General features: G+C 39.9%; 1 protein-coding gene across 5 annotated transcripts in view; it reads right to left on the bottom strand.

Moving 5' to 3' along the window:
- LOC128690883 (beta-1,4-galactosyltransferase galt-1) overlaps nucleotides 1-20,987 on the bottom strand; it is a 124,117-nt gene that overhangs the window by 51,839 nt on the left and 51,291 nt on the right. For all 5 annotated transcript variants that reach the window (XM_070087723.1, XM_070087725.1, XM_070087730.1 and 2 more), the window contains 4 exons: nucleotides 18,376-18,481; nucleotides 14,899-15,057; nucleotides 14,133-14,237; nucleotides 10,870-11,484 (listed from right to left, as the gene is read on the bottom strand). In XM_070087723.1, the coding sequence (XP_069943824.1) occupies nucleotides 10,870-11,484; nucleotides 14,133-14,237; nucleotides 14,899-15,057; nucleotides 18,376-18,481 (985 nt within the window). The remainder of the gene's footprint in view (nucleotides 1-10,869; nucleotides 11,485-14,132; nucleotides 14,238-14,898; nucleotides 15,058-18,375; nucleotides 18,482-20,987) is intronic.

Here is a 20,987-nt window from a genome sequence, read left to right as displayed (position 1 = left end):
GTACCTACTGCTTAGGTGTGTACCGTGAGGCACTCAGGCTCTTACTGCTCTAAGGCCGGCTCAGCAGCCCCCACATTGGGTTTGATGACGCACCCAGTGGTACTGCCGGCCGGCAGGTTAACTATTTAACCGCTAGTTTGGCAGGGGCCGCAACAACAAGCCATGTTTCTTTCCCATCCCGGGTACGTCAGTGTGCCTCAAGCTATTTCAATCTCCTCCTGTATGTTCTGACCTCTCAAGTGATTTTTATATCAATGCACCACGCAGAAACAAGCGGGTATATACAGAGAAAGGTCGCAGTCAGCAGGATTCGAAACTACTACTGGAGATGGTCAAGATTCCCAGGCAGCGCTCTAGTCCACTCTGGGAATCTTGACCTTCCCCAGCAGTAGTTTCGAATCCTGCTGACTGCAATATTTCTTTGTATATACCCGCTTGTTTCTGCGTGGTGCATTGATATAAAAATCGCTTGAGAGGTCAGAACATACAGGAGGAGATTGAAATAGCTTCAGGCTATCTGACGTGCCCGGGCTGGGAAAGAAACATGGCTTGTGAACCAGGCTGCCCAGTCTATGTGGCATTTGTGTGGCCGAGTGGACCAGAGCGCTGCCAGGGAGTAGTAGTTTCGAATCCTGCTGACTGCGATCTTTCTTTGTATATACCCTCTTGTTTCTGCGTGGTGCATTGATATTATATATATATATATATATATATATATATATATATATATATATATATATATATATATATATATATATATATATATATATATATATATATATATATATACTACAGGAAGAATGGCAAGGTTCCCAGGTAACGCAAAGGCCACAGAAGCGTCGCCCCCGACATCCCCTCCAGGTATACCTAAACTTTCCTTACAAGAGATGGGAGGGATGCTCCTTCATGTCTGTGAAGGTCTCTTGATCCAAGGAATTGGAGGTTCCTTTCCCTTTCTTGAACATAAACTGACTGCTTGACCCTACGTTTTCAGTAAAGAATTTTACATTACATCTTTAGTGTTTCTCTACCATTCCTACCATCATTGCCATGATGTTGTTAAAAACTGGTCCCATTCCCTACCATGATTACGATGATATTGGTAACTGATACCATTCCCTACCATCATTACCAGGATGTTGGTAACTGATACTATTCCATACCATCATTACCAGGATGTTGGTAACTGATACTATTCCATACCATCATTACCATGGTGTTGGTAACTGATACCATTCCCTACCATCATTACCAGGATGTTGGTAACTGATAAAATTCCCTACCATCATTACCATGATGTTGGTAACTGATACTATTCCATACCATCATTACCATGGTGTTGGTATCTGATACCATTCCCTACCATCATTACCAGGATGTTGGTAACTGATACTATTCCATACCATCATTACCAGGATGTTGGTAACTGATACTATTCCATACCATCATTACCATGGTGTTGATATCTGATACCATTCCCTACCATCATTACCAGGATGTTGGTAACTGATACCATTCCCTACCATCATTACCATGATGTTGGTAACTGATACTATTCCATACCATCATTACCATGGTGTTGGTATCTGATACCATTCCCTACCATCATTACCAGAGAGATACGACTAGACAGTACTACCAAATTCACCTTGATGAAAGAGGCTTCAGGGTCTAATTTAATCACTAGCTCTTACTACCATCACTACCACTACCACCACCAATACCACCACCACCACCATCACCAACACCACCACCAATAATAACAATAACTACTACAACAACAACAACAACAACAACAACAATAAAACACTACAACTTCAACTACTACTACTGGCCACTACTACTATTATTCGTGCTGGAACTATTACTGCTACCACTATTGCTACTACTGCTATTACGATTGCCACTACTACTAAGATTACTACAATGACTACTACTATTCCTATTACTACTACTACTACTTCTACCACTACTACGATTACTACTACAATTACAACTATTTCTATGCTACTACTAATAGTACTACGACTATTACCATTACTGCTACTACTACAATTACCACCGCGACCGCTACTACTACAACTACTACCACCACTACTACTACTACTATTACTACCACCACCACCACCACCACCACTACTCCTCTTGCTATTACGATCACCTCTACTACCACTAGTAGATAGGCCTCAGTGAGTCAACATGAGCCACACCCACATCAGATCAACAACTATGACTGAGGACTTACCCAAAACAAACTATACAACTTGTAGCTTTCTCATTCCTCATACTGATGAGGATATTAGACGAAACCGAAATATACACATCAACTTTTATTCTGCTTTTTTTTTTATATAAGTAGAAAACAGGAATGAATGAGGGTGAAAGGAATGAACTTGAAACAATTATTTCAAGATAGATCTCAAGGAAGGTTCCTTGATGTTGGTGGGGGGCTCTTGATTTAGGGAATTGGATCTGTGCTCCAGTTTCCCGAATTAAGCCTGAATGCCTCCCACATCCCCCCCCCCCGGCGGGGTGTATTCCGCCGGGTTTAGCGCTTCCCCCTTGATTATAATAATAACAATAATTCAAATTAGATAAATTCAGATTTTGAATTTACTGGTTTAGCGATTGAGTTGTAGAAAATGCAGTTTAGAGAGCAAGTCTGATAAAACATTATCAGAATATATGTGTTTCTACAAAGTATATCCGGGTTTAGCGCTACCCCCTTGATTATATAATAATCTACAAAGTATATCCTTGATGTTGGTGAGGGGCTCTTGATTTAGGGAATTGGATCTGTGCTCCAGTTCCCCGAATTAAGCCTGAATGCCTTCCACACAACCCCCCCCCAGGCGCTGTATAATCCTCCGGGTTTAGCGCTTCCCCCTTGATTATAATAATAATAATCTACAAAGTATAACATCAGTTCGGTTATATTTATTCAGCAGACTCATCAACCTAACAATATCGGGTAGACTGAAAAATACGTTAGATGAGTACACGAGGATGAGTTGCTTTGGGCGAATATAATGTCATACTCGGCTTGAAAAGCTGGCAACAGCAAAGAGTCGTAAGTATACACATGGAATTATGGCCAGTTGCCACTTTATTAGGTACATCTGTACATCTACTCGTTATTGCAAATATCTAATCATTCAATTAGGTGGCAGCGCGTCAGTGCCTAACACCACGCAGTCATGGTTAAGAGCGTCAGTGCCTAACACCACGCAGTCATGGTCAAGAGCGTCAGTTGCTGAGACCAAACATCAGAATGGGAAATAAATATGATGTAAGTGACTCTTACCGTTGAATGATTGTTGGTGTCACACGGATTACTTTGAGTATTTCAGAAACTGTTGACCTGGGATTTTCACACACAACATGTCTCTAGTCTTTACGGAAAATGGTGCTAAAACACAAAACATCCAGTGAGCGGCAGTTCTGTATGCGAAAACGCTTTGTAAATGAGAGAGGTCAGAGAAGAATGGCCAGACTGGTTCAAGCTGACACGAAGACGAAAGTAACTCATAAGAACATAAGAAAGAAGGAACACTGCAACAGGCCTACTGACCCATGCGGAGCAGGTCCATGCCCCCCCCCTCCTGATTAGCCCAATGACCCACCCAGTCTGGTCACCTCCACTCAAGGAAGGAGCACAAGCTAATCAGGTCCAACTCACACCCACCCACACCCACTCATGTATTTATCTAACCTATTTTTAAAACTACACGACGTTTTAGCCTCAATAACTGTACTCGGGGGTTTGTTCCACTCATCCACAACTATATTATCTAACCAGTGTTTTCCTATATCCTTCCTGAATCTGAATTTTTCCAACTTGAAACCATTGCTGCGAGTCCTGTCTTGGCTGGAAATTTTCAGCACGCTATTTACATCCCTTTTATTTATTCCTATTTTCCATTTATACACCTCGATCCTATCCCCCTTAATTCTAAGCCTTTCGAGAGAGTGCAGATTCAGGGCCCTCAATCTATCCTCATAGGGAAGATTTCTAATACATGGGATCATCTTTGTCATCCTCCTCTGTACGTTTTCCAGAGCATTTATACCAATTCTGTAATACGGTGACCAGAACTGAGCAGTATAGTCTAAATGAGGCCTAACCAAGGATATATAGAGTTGAAGAACAACCTGAGGACTTCTGTTATTTATACTTCTAGATATGAAGCCAAGAATTCTGTTAGCTTTATTGCGAACACTAATGCAGTATTGTCTTAGTTTTAGGTTACTGCTAACCAGAACTCCTAAATCCTTTTCGCAATCAGTAATATTAAGATCTACATTATTTAGTTTATATGTGGCATGGTTATTTACCTGTCCAACATTTAGAACTTTGCATTTGTCAATATTAAACTGCATCTGCCACTTCTCCGACCATTGCATCAGTCTATTTAAATTATCCGGGAGTGCTCTAGTATCCTCATTAGAATGAATTGGATGGCTTATGTCGCTGTTTATTCCCTCATCTATGTCGTTTATGTAAATTGTGAACAACAACGGGCCCAACACTGACCCCTGAGGAATACCGCTTTTGACGTGCCCCATTCTGATTTCTCCCCATTTATGCAAACTCTCTGCTGTCTATTTGTCAGCCATACCTCTACCCAGGAAAAAATTTCTCCTCCTGTTCCGTGTGCCTTAAGTTTCCTTAATAGCCTCTGGTGTGGAACTCTATCGAAATCCTTACTGAAGTCCATATACACAATATCATATTCATTACCATGATCTACCTCCTCAATCACCTTAGTGAAAAAAGTTAGTAAATTCGTAAGATAGGAACGCCCCTTTGTAAAACCATGAGTTACAACACTGGTATGCAGAAGCACATCTCTAAACGCACAACACGTCGAACATTGAGTGGATGGGATATTGCAACAGAAGACCTCACCAGTTTCAAAGTCTGTCAGTTAAGAACAGGAAACTGAATCTACAGTGGACCACAGGCTCGCCAAAACTAAACAGGTCGCCTGGTCTGATGAATCGCGATTTCTGCTGTGACATACAGATGGTAGTCAGAATTTGACATAACCCTTTGGAATATGATGGAACGTGACATTCACAGCATGAATATGCAGCCGAAAAATCTGCAGCAACTGCCTGATGCTATCATTTCAACATGGACCAGGATCTCTAAGAAATGTTTCCAGCACCTTGGTGAATCTATGCCACGAAGAATTCAGGCTGTTTTGGTAACAAAGGGTGGCGGGTGTTTCACCCTTTACTATCCATTAATAAACTGGTCACTGAGTGTATATTGCAGCCTTGTGCATGCAGTTATATACATGCAGTAAGAAAGGCAGATAAAGATTCTCAACAGACAAGTCTGTTTTTCGCAAATATTAAGCAGAAAAAAATCTCGCACACTAGAACATGCAGTTATATTCATGCACTATAATCAACAGGTAAAATCTCACACTATATCATTATCTGCACGAGAAAAAGTTTCACACTGAAACAATGAGACTGAAATACTCCTTGAACTTTAAAGATAACTCGCTCAGTCTAACTTGTCTGTTATGAGCTGTGTGAGTCACTCTCCCACTTAACAGGTTAGTGTGACTGAGTGACTGCAACTCAGTTCTCTCTCAGAGAAAATGATGTGAGTAAACTGACTTATTCGGATTGCAAAGCTGAATGAGTAAGTCTTAAGTATCTGATATTGGAAACATTTGATGTTGATCAATATAATTTTAGAGTAATATATCAGCCTCGCAGTTTATTAGAATAAGCAAATAAGATTTTAAAATCCATATTAATTTGCAGAATTTTCACTACTATAAATATTATCTTGTCGAATAATAAAAAATATATAATTAGATTACATAAACAAACTACACAAACTAGTAGCCGAATGCAATGGGTCAACTCTTGAAATAAGTATATTTAATATATAAAAAATCCAATTTCATTATGTTTCACTGAAGCCAGAATCACCTTCTCTAAACAACACACAAAAAAATTCTTTTCAGTTATTATTTCCAGATATCAAGTGCACTATTGTCTAACATGCTGTTAATAAAATACACTTACTTGTTAAGGGAGTCTTCAAGAAATAATATTTCTAAATACCTCTAGTATATGCAACCTAGAACCTCAGAAATTACTTGAGTTTGGACCCTTTTGCACACATTCGTCTGTAACACATGAATTCATTAATTATATTCTGGGACCATGTATCAGGTGGGACGTATTGTGTCAGTGTCTTAATCAGCCTGTCTTCATGGCTTGCTAATAACAAACGCAGAAAACATACGTTCGTTGCAATTCTAAATGCTTGCAATATTACTTGCGATATCTTCTGGCCAAAATATTTGCCAGCTGGTTGCTTTGGTTTTTAAAGACATGTAGCATGAAAAAAAGAAACTGCATGTCACCTATGTACCAGCAGTCAGGTATAATTTAATTCCTAAAATAAAGATTAAAGTAAATATTCAGTTTATATGGTGAAATATACACCCCTCGGTGGATGTACATTCCTGCTCCTAGGTGTATATAAATCGAGAGAAATACATTGTACAAGATATATAAAATAGTTGGGCTAAATGGTTCTGAGAGCCAGCAGTATGTGTTGATAGTACACGTCAGTATGTGTTGATAGTACACGTCAGTATGTGTTGATAGTACACGTCAGTATGTGTTGATAGTACACGTCAGTATGTGTTGATAGTACACGTCAGTATGTGTTGATAGTACATGTCAGTATGTGTTGATAGTACATGTCAGTATGTGTTGATAGTACACGTCAGTATGTGTTGATAGTACATGTCAGTATGTGTTGATAGTACACGTCAGTATGTGTTGATAGTACACGTCAGTATGTGTTGATAGTACACGTCAGTATGTGTTGATAGTACATGTCAGTATGTGTTGATAGTACATGTCAGTATGTGTTGATAGTACATGTCAGTATGTGTTGATAGTACATGTCAGTATGTGTTGATAGTACATGTCAGTATGTGTTGATAGTACATGTCAGTATGTGTTGATAGTACACGTCAGTATGTGTTGATAGTACATGTCAGTATGAGTTGATAGTAAACGTCAGTATGTGTTGATAGTACATGTCAGTATGTGTTGATAGTAAACGTCAGTATGTGTTGATAGTACATGTCAGTATGTATTGATAGTACACGTCAGTATGTGTTGATAGTACATGTCAGTATGAGTTGATAGTAAACGTCAGTATGTGTTGATAGTACATGTCAGTATGTGTTGATAGTAAACGTCAGTATATGTTGATAGTACACGTCAGTATGTGTTGATAGTACATGTCAGTATGAGTTGATAGTAAACGTCAGTATGTGTTGATAGTACACGTCAGTATGTGTTGATAGTACATGTCAGTATGTGTTGATAGTACATGTCAGTATGAGTTGATAGTAAACGTCAGTATGTGTTGATAGTACACGTCAGTATGTGTTGATAGTACACGTCAGTATGTGTTGATAGTACACGTCAGTATGTGTTGATAGTACACGTCAGTATGTGTTGATAGTACATGTCAGTATGTGTTGATAGTACACGTCAGTATGTGTTGATAGTACACGTCAGTATGTGTTGATAGTACATGTCAGTATGTGTTGATAGTAAACGTCAGTATGTGTTGATAGTAAACGTCAGTATGTGTTGATAGTACATGTCAGTATGTGTTGATAGTACACGTCAGTATGTGTTGATAGTACACGTCAGTATGTGTTGATAGTACACGTCAGCATGTGTTGATAGTACATGTCAGTATGAGTTGATAGTAAACGTCAGTATGTGTTGATAGTACATGTCAGTATGTGTTGATAGTAAACGTCAGTATGTGTTGATAGTACACGTCAGTATGTGTTGATAGTACATGTCAGTATGAGTTGATAGTAAACGTCAGTATGTGTTGATAGTACACGTCAGTATGTGTTGATAGTACACGTCAGTATGTGTTGATAGTACACGTCAGTATGTGTTGATAGTACACGTCAGTATGTGTTGATAGTACATGTCAGTATGTGTTGATAGTACACGTCAGTATGTGTTGATAGTACACGTCAGTATGTGTTGATAGTACACGTCAGTATGTGTTGATAGTACATGTCAGTATGTGTTGATAGTACACGTCAGTATGTGTTGATAGTACATGTCAGTATGTGTTGATAGTACATGTCAGTATGTGTTGATAATACACGTCAGTATGTGTTGATAGTGCACGTCAGCATGTGTTAATAGCAAAAGTCAGTATGTGTTGATATTAAACGTCAGTATGTGTTGATAGTAAACGTCAGTATGTGTTGATCGTAAACGTCAGTGTGTGTTGATAGTACCCGTGTGTTGATAGTAAACGTTAGTATGTGTTGATAGTCAGTATGTAGTACACGTCAGTATGTGTTGACAGTGAGTATGTGTGAAACGCCAGTATGTGTTGATAGTACATGTCAGTATGTGTTGATAGCACACGTCAGTATGTGTTGATAGTACACGTCAGTATGTGTTAATAGTACACGTCAGTATGTGTTGATAGTACATGTCAGTATGTAACGTTTAAGACACCAAATGTGAGGATGGGCTTGTTTGATTGGTATATTGAGAAATGATTGAAAGAAATTTTATGCCTCTGCATAATATTGCGATTTTAAATTTGCTCTATTATATTAATTGGTTGGCTAATGGGGTTTAAGTCTGTCGACTACACAAGGGTCCTTAAACTTTTCACCACCAAACAAGAATAATTTAATCCCTTAACTAGGGATTAGGGTAAACTCTCAGTATATATACGCTTAGAGAAATATACCCCTCAGGGAATATATCCTGTGTGAATATTTATTATTTACAACTGTAATCACATTTCATATGTTAATTACAAATATTATTACAAATCAACTCGAATATTTATGTTCATGCATTCTAATGCCGAACATGATTTCGCACTAAGCGAAATCTACCTGACTGGGTTACTGGTACGCACATATACCCACCACTGGCATATCTGAGGTTGCCAAATTCCTGATACGCAGCACGGATATGCCGGCAGTTTTTTAAGCATTAAAACCCAGCGCCAACATACCTTCTGTTGTTTAGCTTCTGATATCCAGTACTAACATACCTGCTGTTGTTTAACCCCTGATACCAGCATCAACATACCTGCTGTTGTTTAGCTTCTGATACCCAGTACCTACATACCCGCTGTTGTTTAGCCCCTGATACCAGCATCAACATACCTGCTGTTGTTTAGCCTTTGATACCCAGTACCAACATACCTGCTGTTGCCTAGCCCCTGATGCCCAGCACCACTACGTATGCTGGTGTTCAATCACTGCTACCAACATACCTGCTCTGATACCCAACACCATTTTGCCAGTAGCTGCTTAAGCTCTGATACCCAACACCACCGCCCAGTTTAGGTTAGGTAAGATTCGTCAGGAAACAGACCAAGTGTTTCCTGGCGCGGGTCTTAATCATATGATCACCCGCCACTGGAGCTTTTGGTCATCCGACCGAGGCCTTTCACCGGCTTATCGGTCCACCCCCTTAAAAAATAATTTGAATTTAGCACCCAAGAGGTTGTTTAATGATGGAGCCGCCCGCCATTTGATACAACACAGGAGATATTTCCATTGACGAGGTCCTCTTCACTGTCCTCTTCACTCCCTCTTCATCGGCACCCTAACGAAGTCTCCCAGTGCAAACCAACAGATATCGTCACTTCATCTAAGAATGTGGAATATGGCAAGGTAACCCCATTCGTGCGTGAATGACTGTGACAGGGAAAACTCATCCTCTGGTGGAATATGACAAAAGAAAGCCAATCTCTCCTCTGTGATAGAATATGACAGGTAAATCTATATGACAACTCATTTGCTAACCTACGAGAAAACGTCTGATGTGTTCTGTCATGTGACTAATGAGGAAACCTGTGATATAACCAGTCATGGTCTATCAGATAACTTATGAGATAACCTACCAGAGTACCTATGAGATATATGAAATGTCTATCAGATATCCCATGAAATAACTGTCAACCTATCAGATAACCGATGAGATTACCTATGTGAAAACCAATGAGATAACCTACGATGTCAGAGATCCTATTATGTAACCTATCAGATAAGCCGGAGATAACTTCTTAGTTAACCTGTCAAATAACTCTCACATAACCCATAAAATAACTTATTAAATAGCCTATCACATAAACTAAGAAATAACTTATCAGATAACCTATGAGATATTTTATCAGATAATCTATGAGACAATTTATTACATAACCTATGACATATCATATAAAATAGTTTATGAGGTACCTGATAACCTATCAGATAATCTATAGAATAGCCCATCATATAATCATTAAGATGGCCTATCAGATAATCTATAGAATTGCCTATCAGATAACTTAAAAGCCTGTTAGATAAACCATCATTCAGACAGTAGGTTACCTATTAGATATGACAGGAATAGGTTCAACCTCTTTACACATTGTCGTTCCATCAGAATAGTGGTTGCAAAGGGTTTCCCGAGGTAAGTTTTGGTCATCGGGTATATCCTTTTTGTTTTTTAGCAACGGAAGAAGCAGGCAAATTTATGCGTTATTATCCATCCACAGCGTCCAATGTGCAAAACAAATTATCAACAACTAAAGAAAACCTAGAATTTCGTTTTTTTTTTATGCGTAAATAATTTGTAGACTTTTTTTTACTGGGGGTTGTCAACGAATATGTAATCTGTATTGCAAGTACTTAGATGAAATGTTGCAGAAGATATTTGGCTGTATGTGTTAGTTATTTGCTGAAAGAATATTGTTACTGGACATATGTAAATCAGAGAGAAGAGCAAAAGAAGAGGAGACACGACTGAGGTAACTCGGATACTCGCCTGGAAGATGAAAGCCTGGATACCTCTGTCGTAAGATCCCACGAGGTCGAGGAGATTGTGGTGTTGTCTTGGTATGAGGAACTCGTCGATGTCGACCATGGCTGCCAGGTGAAAGCGGTTAACAGAGCGCAAGTTGCAGTCGTTGAGCGCAGCGAAGATCCCTTCAGTTCTGATCTCCACTTGCGTTACCACAGGTAACGACCAAGGCAGAACCGTTGCCACGCCTAAGGCCTGATAGTATTTTAGCACTCTTTCGACGTTTTTACCCAAGGTGTGATTATAAAAAATAAACTTATCGGCCCCAAGCAAGCGATAAAATTCAATAAACTCAACTAGCCAAACGGCTCGGTCGAAATTGTAGTGGAAAGCTTTGACGCAGACGCTCATGTTTCCCATGGTGTCCCGCACTGAGAGGTCCTGCACGGGAAGGCTTGAAGCTTCGTCATACTGTCCCTGGAGCACCACAGCCACGCGGCTGGGGACGCTGTTCCTGTCCTTCAGGTAACAGAGTATGTACCCCGCAGAGTAGGCCAGGTTCCAGTTCTCCCGGATGAGCTGACTCTTACCACTTACTCTCTCAATGTTGTCTCCCGTCCACACTACACACTCCTTCACCTGCACAACGAGAAAGATAATTATTACAATTATTAGTATTATACTGATGAAAAACTCTACACAAAAGCTTTAAATAAAATACGCTAAATAAGCTTTTTCATAGTAGGGGAACTTGAGGATTTTTTCTTGACTAATGCTTAATATTTCTACTATGTTTTCATTAGGCTTATGTTTGTTATAAACGTATAACAATGATAATGACATTTAACTGTTGACAGTAAGGCAAGTAATCATGGTGAGCGGTAGAGGGAATGGAGAACACTTCACTATCAATTTAGGATACGGAAATATGTGGAGAAATAAGGCGGAAAAAATATATGACCCTTCTACCATGAATTTTGTTCAGAATGCTTGCTGATTAGTGCTTTAAAAAGTGTTTATCTTAGAAGGCGTCCATATTTTACTTAGTCACGGGATTACTTTGCTGATGGTGATAGCTTCGCTGATGTTAGGGCACTCACTGGTGTTACTGCTTCGTCTGCTGCATGTTCTTACCCAGTGCTGCTGACTGAGAGATCTGGTGCTGAAGCTGAGTTTAATTGTCTTCTGTCTTAATGTTGCTGCTGAAGACTGTGGTGTGTGATTCAGCTGCTAGTTATTGGGTCCCTCCAACATGTTTTTATTTTATGATAGCTAATAACTATAAACAACTCAGCAAAGTCATGTGAGATGAGCTACATCCTCATGCAAGGTGTTTCTGAATTACAGAAATATGGAGATGTATTCTTGTCTTCGAATATAATTGAACAGACACATTTAATGAGTACCTCGACAGCACAGAACACAAGTATCAGGTCTTGCAAGATAACAAAGGTTCAAATTCAAATTCAAATTCATTTATTTCTTTGCAAGTAGTACATTGAGATTAGATTTTTACAATGATTGGTTGCAGCACAAAGAGAGCCTCTATTATGCCTTGGCATTATGGGCTGACTTAATTTAATGGCTTACTTACTACTTATCACTAAAGAAATAATCATAGTTGTACAGTATTTCTATTAATAATAAGTGAATCTAATTTATACAAACCGAAGGATATATTCATGCATTTAAAAATGTTTTTATGAAATATGATTCAGGAGTAGTTTTCAGTAGTTTACAGTATGAGACTGTTACAATTTGATGAAGGGAAATGCTAGTTTTGGTAAGTATGTATACTTCTATGTGGTAATTTGTCAATATATGAGCTTAGTTGTCTTATCATAAAGTTTTAAGATTTAGGTAATTGGTAGATTTGTTGGTAATGCTAAATATTGAGTACTGAGTATTTAGTCTAGGGTGATTAAGTGGCTTTTGAGAAGAGTCTTAAATTGATTTTCAAACCGGGTTACTTTGGTATTTTCTGGTAATGAATTCCAAATTTTGGGGCCCTTTATGTGCAAAGAGTTTTTACAAAGTATGATATGGACACGGGGTACATCAAAAAGAGATCTGTGTCTTGTGTTGTGGTCATGTGTCCTGTTGAGATTGGTGAGGAAAAGTTTGAGTGGAGGGTTTATGTTTGCGTGTATTGTTCTATGTATGTAGTAGGCACATGAATAAGTATGGATATTCTTTATGGTGAACAGATTTAGACTTTTGAATATTGGTGGAGTGTGCTGGCGGGAGTGGGAGTTTGTTATCATTCTGACTGCTGCCTTTTGCTGGGTTATTAGTGGTCTTAGGTGATTTAATGTTGTTGATCCCCATGCACAAATTCCATATGTAAGATAAGGGTAGATGAGTGAATGATACAGTGCAAGGAGAGCTGATTGTGGAACATAGTATCGAATTTTTGATAGTATGCCTACAGTCTTGGAGATTTTCTTGGTTGTTTGTTGTATATGTGTCTGGAACTTGAGGCGACTGCCAAGGTGGATTCTTAGGAATTTTCCCACCGTGAGTCTTGTGACAAGTGATCCGTTCAGCGTTATCTTAAGTGGAACATTTGCAGCTTTGTTTCCAAACTGAATGAAGTAGGTTTTGTCAGTATTCAGTGTAAGTTTATTAGTCATCATCCAGGCAAATATTTTCTGCAATTCGGCATTGACTGTTTTGGAGAGTATGACTGGGTTTGGGTGAGAGAAGACGTACGTAGTGTCATCTGCAAATAATATGGGTTTGAGAAGCTGTGATGCATTCGGTAGGTCACTGATGTAGATGAGAAAGAGGAGTGGTCCAAGGACACTTCCCTGTGGGACTCGGACTGTGATTGGTTGTATGGAAGAGTTTGCACCATTTGTGTACACATATTGGCTTCTGTTGCAAGGTATGACTTTGGGTAGTTGAGGAAGTGGCCTCTTGTACCTTAATGTGTTATTTAGTGTACAGCAGTTCATTGTCAACTGTATCAAAAGCTTTACGTAAATCAATGACAATTCCCAGTGGGACTTCTTTCTTTTCGAGAGCGGTATATATTAGTTCTAGCGTGTGTATGATAGCATCCTTTGTGCTTTTATTATTCCTGAATCCAAACTGAGAGGAGTTTAGTATTTTATGTGGGACGAGGTAGGTGAAAATAACTGTAGCAATGATAATATTATTCAACTTACCTCAGTCCTCCTCCTTCTCATCTTAACTCACATCTCTCTTCCACCTCATCCTTCATCCTCCTCCACTTCCTCCTCCTCCTCCTCCTCCTCTTCCTCACCCACCTGGTTTTAACTCACCTTTTCCCTCTTCTTGATAATAGCGATTATTCTCACAGCGTTTATTTTTCCTCTGCGATCCAGGTAAGCTGAATACAAGAAGAAGTTGCGGTTCGACCCCTCTACCTGTTGGAAAGAGGAGAAATAGAGAGAAACCGTGAGAAGAACCTCTTAGTATACCTATGACACACATCGAGCGCTCCTCTAAGGTCATATGAGAAAGTAAATATGGCACGTAATGCGGGTTTTGCATTTTATTGAGGTTTCGCCCACTAGTAAGTTTAATACTTCATCTTCTGTAAGAATTTCAGGTTTCCTGTCTTACACTTTCTCACGGCCACTAAGCCTGAAATGGATTTCATTTTTGATTGTTCCTCTTAAATTTTTACTGCAATATTAATAATACTAGAAGAAATAATAATAATAATAATAATAATAATAATAATAATAATAATAATAATAATAATAATAATAATAACAATAATTAATAAAATTATAAGAAGAAAAAACATTATAATTATAATGTTCCCAACAAGCCCCACACTAAACAAACATTTCAAATTTAATTATTATTATTAATATTTTTTTTTTTTTTTTGGGGGGGGGGGGGAAGTGCTAAATTCATTGGGGTTATAAAGAGCTTGAAAAATGGAATGCAATCTGGTTTACTCCAAGGAAGGAGGGGAACAAACCTAGTTCCTCGGATCAAGAGCCCTCCTATTCCTGACCATAATCAAGGACTCTTTCATGAGGAGAGTTTAACTAAGAACGTGTTAACGAAGCTGACCTCGATCCAGTCATCTAGAGGACCAAGGTTGGTATCGTTGGTGAAGGCTTGTGGCTCCCTCGGCCACTCTATATCCTCCAGTGTATCTATCTCTCTTATCTCTATGTAAGCTGCCTCATTGTTGACGTCGTCATCGTAGCCCCGTGCGATGTCTGATGTCTGTGGGAGATGGTACGATAATGTTGGAGTAATGTGTGATGTCCGTGAGAAATGGTACAATGATGTTGTGATGTTGGAGTGATGTCTGTGAGAGACCGTACAGTGATGTTGGAGTGATGTGTGATGTCTGTGATAGATGGTACGGGGATGTGATGTTTGAGTGATGTGTGATGTCTATGAGAGATGGTACAGTGAAGTTGTGATGTGGAAGTAATGTCTGTGAGAGATCGTACGGTGATGTTGGAGTGATGTGTGATGTCTGTGAGAGATGGTACGGGGATGTGATGTTGGAGTGATGTGTGATGTCTGTGAGAGATGGTACAGTGATGTGATGTGGAAGTGATGTCCGTGAGAGATCATACGGTGATGTTGCGGTGATGTGTGAGGTCTGTGTGAGATGGTACGGTAATGTTGGAGTGATGCGTGAAGATGGGTCGGTGATGTTGTGATCTTGGAGGGATGTGTGATGTCTGTTGGAGATGGTACTGTGATGTGATGGTGGATTAATACATTAAGTCTGTGAGAGATAGTACGGTGATACTGTGATGCTGGAACGATGTTTGTGAGATATGGTATAGTGATGTTGGATTGATGTGTCATGTCTGTTGGAGATGACAGTATTCATGATGTAAAACAATTTAATACATTCCAGAGTAGTTGAAGAGCAAGAAATGAATATGCACAGGTAGAAGGGAGGTCCACCGACAATACAAAAATGACAGCAGCGAAAGCCAGATCTGACCCAAAGCTGTTGTACATGTAGTCACGTCAGGAAGAAAGCGACAGTCAAAGACCAGGTAATTAGGCTGAGGAAGGAAGGCAAGAGGGAAGTTTACATGAAACGACCTTGAAGTTTGTGAGGAGCTCAACATGAGCTTCAAAGAAGTGTTCACAGTGGAGACAAAGGACTCCAGAAAGACAGAGAGGTGGGATACACCAACAAGTGCTGGACACGATACGTACAACCAAGGAGGAGGTGAAGAGGATGCTAACCGAACAAGATATCTCAATGGCGATGGGGCTAGGTAACATCTCTCCTTGGGTCCTGAGAGAGGGAGCAGAGGCACTCTGTGTACCACTAACAACAGTCATCAATACATCTACCGAAACAGGGCGACTACCTGATGTATGGAAGACAGCAAATGTAGTCCCAGTTTTAAAAAAGGGGGACAGACACGCAGAATTAAACTACAGACCAGTGTCACTGACATGTATTATATGCAAAGTCATGGAGAAGATTATCAGGAGAAGTGTGGTGGAACACCTAGAAAGGAATGAGCTTATAAACGACAACAAGCACGGATTCAGAGACAGGATATCATGTGTCACAAACCTACTAGAGTTCTATGACAAGCTGATAGCAGTAAGACAAGGGAAAGAGGGGTGGGTAGACTGCGTTTTCTTGGACTGTAAGAAGGCTTTTGACACAGTTCCACACAAGAGACTAGTGCAAAAGCTAGAGAACGAGGCAGGTATAACAGGAAAGGCAGTGCAATGGATCAGGGAATACCTGACAGAAAGGCAGTTGCGAGTCTTGGTATGTGATGAGGAGTCAAAGTGGGTCAATCCTAGGACTAGTGCTATTCCTGGTATATGTGAATAACATAACAGAAGGAATAGACTCAGAAGTGTCCCTGTTTGCAGACGAAGTGAAGTTAACGAGGAGAATTCGGTCGGAAGAGGATGAGGCAGGACGACAAAGGGATATGGACATGCTGCAGGCCTGGTCCAGCAATTAGCTCTTGGAGTTCATCCCCACCAAGTGCAAAGTCATGAAAATCAGGGAAGGGTAAAGAAAACCGTAGACAGAGCACAGTCTAGGGAGGGGGGTCCAATGACTTCAAACCTCACTCAAGGAAAAGGATCTTGGAGTGCATATAATACCAAGTATATTTCCTGAGGCACACATCAACCAAATAAGAACATTTGCCAACATCGCTGCCTCCAGCACTGAGACAGATAATAGGATTGCTCCAATTACCTCTCATGATGGCGTCGAGACGGTTAACAGTATTCTCCATCCTAGCCCCAGGAAAACACACCCTCTGCCTTCTCTTCCTATCATTAAGACAAAACGCCCTATCCATAAACTGAATCTGACTATCCCCAACTAAAACAATGAACTTACCTCGACTAGTGGTGTACATGACGTTCTCGTTGGTATTAATAGACATGGTCTTCCCTGGGATGTCTTCATTGGCTGGCTTCGCTGTCTTATTTACAGTGGTTCTTGTTGGAAAGTCTTGGCTAGTCGATTCACATTCGTCTGATAACAGGGAAAAACAGTTGCTGGTTTTCATGGCAGACTCCTGGACCTTCTTCACCTTCAGCTTCTTCTTTTCAGTTCCGACTAGCATCCATTCGTTGGTCCGATCATCTTCGACATTGTTCCGGGGATAATCCTTGCATACACCCTTCAGTCGTTGAATTTCTCTTCTTGCTTCCGTTAATTCTGCCTTAAGCTGGAGATATAGCTGCTCGAAGTCGAGGGAAGCCATCTTCACAATCTCAGGTAGCTAAGAACGGGGAGCACATTAGTCACGTCTTGACAGAGCGAGGTCCACGTCACATCTGAGTGAGGTCCAACTCATTTGTGGATCCTTATGTGGAGTCTCCATGTCTATATGTCTTGGTGTCTTAAATTTGAGATCTCCAACTTAAATAACTGCTGTAGCATATGGGCGACTAGCGAACCTAGGAATAGCATTCTGACATCTCAGTAAGGAGTCGTTTCGGACCCTGTACACTGTGTACGATAGGCCCATACTAGAGTATGAAGCTCCAGTTTGGAACCCTCACCTGGCCAAGCACGACAGGAAACTAGAGAAAGTGCAAAGGTTTGCAACGAGACTAGTCCTGGAGTTAAGAGACATGTCCTACAAGGAGAGGTTAAGAGGACTCGATCTGACAACAATGGAGGACAGGAGAAACAGGGGGAGGGACATGTTACCGACACATAAAACACTGAGAGGAATCGACAAGGTAGACAGAGACAGGATGTTCCAGAGATGGGACACAGCAACAAGGTATCACAATTGGAAGTTGAAGACTCAGATGAATCACATGGATGTTAGGAAGTATTTCTTCAGCTATAGAATTGTCAGGAAATGGAATAGTCTGGTTTGTGAGGTAGTGGAGGCAGGGCCTATACATAGCTTTAAGAAGAGGTATGATAAAACTCATGAAGCAGGAATAGAGTGGACCTAGTGGCGACCAGAGAAGAGGCGGGGATAGGAGATGTGAATGGATACTTTCAACCACGAGTAGGTGAGTACGCACACACACATACATTCAGAGCTGAACGTGAAGGTGACTGACCTTGGTGAGGCTGAGGAAGTGGACAGTGAAGATGACGAAACCCAGGACGATGAAGAAGGAACGGATTGCGCCCGACCGTAGCCACAGCCGCCACACCCATCGCAAGCTGCATTATTATTATTATTATTATTATTATTATTATTATTATTATTATTATTATTATTATTATTATTATTATTATTATTATTATTATTATTATTATTATTACTGAGATACAGTTCGGTTCGATCCACGGAATGGAAGGATTAGTTCCAGTTACTTGGATCAAGCGTAAATATCAAAATGATATTAAATACCGACAGGTGTGTAAGATATATACAACAGTTAGGCATCTTTATTCGGGAACGTTTCGCCTACACAGTAGGTTTCTTCAGTCGAATACAGAAAAGTAGGCAGGAGCAGTAGAGATGTGAAGACGATGTAATCAGTCCATCACCTTTGAAGACGTAGTTTTGAGGTTGTCAGTCCCTCAGCCTGGAGAAGAGTTTCTGTACTGGACGAAGAAGCCCACTGTGTAGGCGACACGTTTTGCAGTAAAGTTGCCTAACTGTTGCATATGTGTCTTACACACCTATCGGTATTGTATACCATTTTGATACTCTGTAAGACACTGCATATAGGCACAGAAGAGAAAATACCTTGGACAACTTTTTCAAGTGAGAATGGTTGGATCTGTGATGGACATGACTCGCAATGAATACATTCTTTCTTCTACTATTGGACAACACCTCTCTTTCTGGCAGTATATGAGTCTACATACTGTCGTTTAAACTTCACATTGTTCCAGACTATGGAACAAACCCCTCCAGGCTGAGGGACTGACCACCTCAAAACTACACGCTACCACAAATCAATTACAAGCGACCACAAATCAATTACCTTTAGCACTGAATGGAAGTATGATAGTAGGAATAATTCGGGAACGGTCCCAGATTATCGGTTAGCAGATTACAATGGGCTTAGAGAACACCTATCATCTGTGGACTGAGGTAACGAAGAGAGCTATCAATATGACAGCTTTCTAAACACTATACATACTGCCTAAAGAACGTTTATAGAGAAAGGACTTTATAGGCGCATGGAAAGAGGTGAGAGTCATCATGTATATCAATATATTCATATCAAGAGGAAGGTTAAAAAGGGAATAAGAAAAGCAAAACGGGACTGAAATTAAAGTTGCTAGGGATTCGAAAATTAACCCGACAGGTTTTTCCAGGTTTATAGAACAATAGTTAGAGATAAGATAGGTCCCCTTAAAAATAACTCTGGGCATCTTACTGACAAGGAGAATGAAATGTGCTCTATTTCTAATAATTATTTTCTCTCGGTTTTCGCACAGGAAGACACTAATTATATCCCAATAATTAATTTTTATAGTGGGTCTGAAGAAGATAAATTATGCAATATCACAGTCACTAGCGATATGGTTGTCAGACAGATAGACCGATTGAAGCAAAATAAATCCCTGGTCCGATGAGCTCTTTCAAGGGCTCTTAAGGAATGCAAAGCGGAACTTTGTGAACCATTAACTAACATTTTTAATATATCTCTTCAAACAGGTATCGTGTCTGATATATGGAAGATGGCCAATATAATTCCTATGTTTAAAGCAGTGGACAAGTCGTTACCGTCAAATTACCGGCCAATAAGCCTAATCTCAATTGTAGGCAAATTACTAATCAGTTATAGCTGATATTATAAGAAACCATTTTGATAAGCATAATTACGAACATTCTTCAATAAAACTTTTAAGGCCGTTGATCTCGATAAAGAATTCGATATTGTTTATTTGGATTTTATTAAGGCTTTTGATTGAATACCGCACCAGAGACTGTGAATACCGCACCAGAGACTGTGAATACCGCACCAGAGACTGTTAATGAAAGTGGCAGTTCATGGCACTGGGGGAAAAGTTCTGGTATGGATCGAGTCATGGCTCACGAACAGAAAGCAGAGTGTGTGCACAAATGGGGTTTAATCTGAGTGGGGATCTGTAATAAGTGATGTTCCACAGGGATCAGTTTTAGGCCCGTTGTTGTTTATAATATATATCAGTGACCTTGACGAGGGAATTACTAGCGGAAAGAGCAAATTCGCTGATGACATAAAGATAAGTAGGATAATTGATTCATAAGAACATAAGAAAGGAGGAACACTGCAGCAGGCCTGTTGGCCCATAATGGCAAGTCCTTCACAATCCATCCCACTAACTGAATATTTGCCCATCCCAATTTTCAATGCTACCCAAGCAATAAACTTTGATAATTCTATTTACTCATGCGTAAGTCCCACTCAAATCCAACCCCTCTCACTCATGTATTTATCCAACCTAAATTTGAAGCTACCCAAGGTTTTAGCCTCAATAACCCTATTAGGCAGACTGTTCCGCTCATCAACTACCCTATTTCCAAACCAACACTTTCCTATATCATCTCTAAATCTAAATTTCTCTAATTTGAATCCGTTATTACGGGTTCTCTCTTGGCGAGATATCCTCAAGACCTTATTAGTATCCCCTTTGTTAATATCCATCTTCCACTTATACACTTCGATCATGTCTCCCCTCATCTTCGTCTTACAAGTGAATGCAAGTTAAGAGTCTTCAATCTTTC

This window comes from Cherax quadricarinatus, chromosome 2, assembly GCF_038502225.1.
Source record: "Cherax quadricarinatus isolate ZL_2023a chromosome 2, ASM3850222v1, whole genome shotgun sequence".
Classification (NCBI taxonomy): Eukaryota; Metazoa; Arthropoda; class Malacostraca; order Decapoda; family Parastacidae; genus Cherax; species Cherax quadricarinatus.
This window is presented reverse-complemented; position numbering and strand designations above follow the sequence as displayed.